This window comes from Echinops telfairi, unplaced genomic scaffold (assembly GCF_000313985.2).
Source record: "Echinops telfairi isolate 266 unplaced genomic scaffold, ASM31398v2 ScPeMD7_3509;HRSCAF=4178, whole genome shotgun sequence".
NCBI lineage: Eukaryota > Metazoa > Chordata > Mammalia > Afrosoricida > Tenrecidae > Echinops > Echinops telfairi.
The window spans coordinates 245,744-249,617 of NW_022107407.1; the positions used below are offsets into that span (position 1 = coordinate 245,744).

Here is a 3,874-nt window from a genome sequence, read left to right on the forward strand (position 1 = left end):
GCGCTGGCCATGTTGTCCTCCCCTTGGAGGTTGTGCTCCCTGTGCCACTCCTGGGTTGGCTTGTTAGGGACCTGGAGCTATTCCCCTTTCAATGGAATGAGATCAAACACAAGGCTGCTATACAGAGAGGCCCCTTTTATTATGCAGGCTTAAGCCAGGGCTCCAGCCCTCAGGTGCTTAACCAGCACCATCTTGGGCTAGAGCCTCGAACAAAAGAAATTCTTAAGTATATATCTGCAAGGTACATAATGGAGTGTCCCCACCCCTGTTAGTCCACCGATTGACTCGTTGAGGTAGGTTGGCTGTCTGGTCCTTTGTGTGTAGTTCCCGCACTGGCCAGTTAGTCCTCCCCTCGGCGTCTGGGCTTTTCTTGCTGTTCCCGGATTGGCTAGCCTCAGTCTCTGGGTACGTCCTGCTTTGCACTGCTAGGAAACATGAAAACACAGCCTGCCCGAGATGGCAGAGCCAGTTACGGGGGCAATTTGGCTTTACAGGGGGAAGGGAAGGAGGACTGGAAAAGGGAACAAGGGAGAGAGGACAGGAGAGGAGAGAGGGAAGAGGCAAGAGGGGGCGGGAGGAGGAGAGAGATCTCTACTACTGACCCAGGCCTATATATCTTTGGGGGATGCAAGCCCACTAATTACAGGTAAAGACATACGTCACAAGAAGGGGTTGCACTGTAGGTTATACAGTAATGAGAAGGGGTGGTCTAGATACTTAACACGAAATAGGAAGAGGAGGGATTGGGGTATACATGTGACAAGATTGGGGATCCTAGATTTAGGATGGCAGCTTAACTTTGACCTGTTCTCTGGGTCTCCATAGGAACCATTATCAGTAGGGTATAAACTCCGCCTACAGGAGCCTGTCCATTGTCCCCAGCAGCAGGATGTGGGGCCCTCTGCAGTTTGGCAACTGATCTCCCTCAGGAGAGATGCCTGTTAGCATCTACCTCCCCGCATATCTGGCTGTCTTCCCAGTTCTTTAGAAGGAGAAGCCAGCTCAGTTTGACCTTTATGACACTAATGTGCCCCTGCCTTAGACAGGTTACTTCCCTATTAATAATGACCACAAGGTCACAGGTGTCATAAAGGTGTGGAAAAGGTATTTTTCATTTGCCCCAGAATCTTTGGTAACCAGAGCCAGTGGGTGTCTACTTTTCCCCTTTAACTCTGAATTTTTAAAAAGGAGAGGAGAAAGTTACTCTTGTTTTACAGGGAGAATTTGAAGTTCAATATTTGTAAGTAACATGGACTCTTTCTCTAGAAAGCACCGTAGAAACATAATATCACTAATAGTTCTGAACAATCCCTAATAGTTCTGAACAAGGGTTGTGTGGAAACTATCATTACTGATAGATATGTTTTTCTTCCCCTCTTTCCAGAACCCACACAGCAGTTAAAATAGCTCCAAGATACAGTGCTCCTGTAATCCATGTCCTGGATGCATCCAAGAGTGTGGTAGTGGTGAGTATAGGGTTGGTTCTGGTACATTATAAAGAAAGAGCAAGAAGAGCTTTAAGAATTAAGATTGTTGCTGAATATTTTATGTTTATTTCTATCCAATTGTATTTTTAATGTGCAAAATAGAAATAAGAGAAAGAAACACTGCCTGTGTTGCACCATCATCACAACTGTTCCAATGCTGGAGCCCACTCTTAAAGCCACCCTGTCAATCCTCATCTCCTTGAGAGCCTTCTTTTTCATTGCCCCTCACTTTACCAAGTGTGCTGTCCTTCTCCAGGGACTGGTCTCTTTTGACAACATGTCCAAAGTATCTGAGATGAAGACTCACTAACCATCCTTGCTTCCAGGGAGCACTTCTGGCCATACTTAGTAAGACAGATCGATTTGCAGTCCATGGCATTTTTAATATTGTTCTCCAGCACTGCAATTCAAATTATTCGATGTGCAACATACACATGCATATGAGGCAATTGAGAATACTATGTCTTGGATCAGACGCACTTCAGTCCTAAAAGCAACAACCTTGCTTTTCAATACTCTAAAGCAGTGGTTCTCAACCTGTAACAGTAGCAGTAACAAAATTACAGTAATGAAGTAGCAACAAAAATAATTATGTAGTGGGGCATCACCACAACATGAGGAACTATATTAAAGGGTCGAAGCATTAGGAAGGTTGGAAACCACTGCTCTAAAGAGTCGTATATGTAGCAGATTTACCTAAACAACATACCTTTCTTTTAACTGCTGCTTCCATGAGTATTAACTATTGATTCAAACCAGACATAATCCTTGAAAACTTAAACCTATACTCCATTTATCATGGTCCAGTTTTGAGGATTTTGATCTTCTTTACATTTTTCACATTGAGTTTTAAATCATATTGAGGGCTGAAATCCTTGTCTATCACCAGCAAGTGCTTCAATTCCTCACTTTCACTAAGCAAGATTGTGTCATCTGTAGGTTTCTATTAAGCCTTCCTCCAATTCTGATGCCACAGTTTTCTTCAACTTCTCTGATGATTTGCTTGGTATCCAAATTGAATAAGTGTGTTGAGAGGATACAACACTGTAGAACACTTTCCTGATTAGCAACGGTGTAGTATTTCCTTGTTCTGTCTCATAACCACTTCTTGATCCGTGTACAAGTTCCACATGAACATAAAGAAGTGCTCAGAAATTCCCATTCTTCTCAAGGTTATCCATAGTTTGTATTGATCCACGCAGTTAAATGTTTTTGTATAGTTAATAAAACACAAGTAACCATCTTCCTCGTATTCTCTGCTTTGAGGCACAATCCATCTGATATCAGCAGTGATGTCCTTTGTTTCACGTCCTCTTCTGAATCTGGCCTGAATCATCATCAGCTCCTTATCAATGTACTTTTGCGATGGTTGTTGGATAATCTTAAACAAAATTTTGCTTGCATATGATATTGTTCTATAATTTGAGCATTTTGTTGGGTCACCTTTCTTTGGAATGGGTACAAATATGAACTCTTCCAATCTTTTGGCCAAGTAACTGTCTTCGAAATTTCCTGACATAGTAAGTGCTTCCAGTGCTTCATCAGCTTATTGAAATAGTTCAGTTCAAATATCAATTTCTGAGCCTTGTTTTTGACTAGTGGTTTCAATGCAGCTTAAACTTCTTCCTTCAACACCATTGTTTCTTGCTCATATGTTACTTCCTGAAATGGTGGAATGTCAACTAGTTCTTTTTGGTACACTACTAATTCTGTACTTTCCATCTTCTTAGGATGCTTTCTAGATCGTTCAATATTTTTCCATAGGGTCCTTCAATATTTCAAATAGAAGCTTGTAGTTTTCCTTGTGTTCTTTTAGTTTCTGACAAGCTTAGCACGTGCTTCCCTGTTGATTTTCTAACTCTAGGTCTTTGCACATTTCATTATGGTATTTTATTGTATTTTCTCAAGCTGTCCCATGCAATGTTCTTCTATCCAGCTCTTTGACTTCATTATTTCTTTCATTTGCTTCAACTACTCTACTATGAAGAGTAAGTTTCAGTCTCTTCTAACATCCATTTGATCTTTTCTTTCCTGTTTTTTTAAGGATCTTTTCCTTCATGAATGATGGTCTTGATGTCCTTAGCTCATAGCTCATAGCTCATCAGGTTTTCTGTCATTAGTGTTCAGTGCAGCAAATCCACCCTTGAAGGTCAGGTAGGATAGACTCAAAGTTATATTTTAGCTCTAGTGGACTTGGAACAACATATCAGCTCGTGTGATCACGAGGTGTCGAACTGATCACTGAAGACAAATGGGTGCATAAGCAAATGTGGCGAAGAAAGTTGATGGTGCCTGGCTATCAAAAAGTATAGCATCTGGGGTCTTAAAGGCTTGAAGGTAATCAAGCGGCCATCAAGCTCAGAAGCAACAAAGCCCAAATGGAAGAA

The 3,874-nt window shown here is 41.6% G+C and overlaps 1 protein-coding gene across 2 annotated transcripts in view; it reads left to right on the plus strand.

Moving 5' to 3' along the window:
* Positions 1–3,874, plus strand: part of MTR (5-methyltetrahydrofolate-homocysteine methyltransferase) — a 179,638-nt gene that overhangs the window by 140,518 nt on the left and 35,246 nt on the right. For both annotated transcript variants that reach the window (XM_045294252.1, XM_004709823.4), the window contains exon 25: positions 1,385–1,466. In XM_045294252.1, the coding sequence (XP_045150187.1) occupies positions 1,385–1,466 (82 nt within the window). The remainder of the gene's footprint in view (positions 1–1,384; positions 1,467–3,874) is intronic.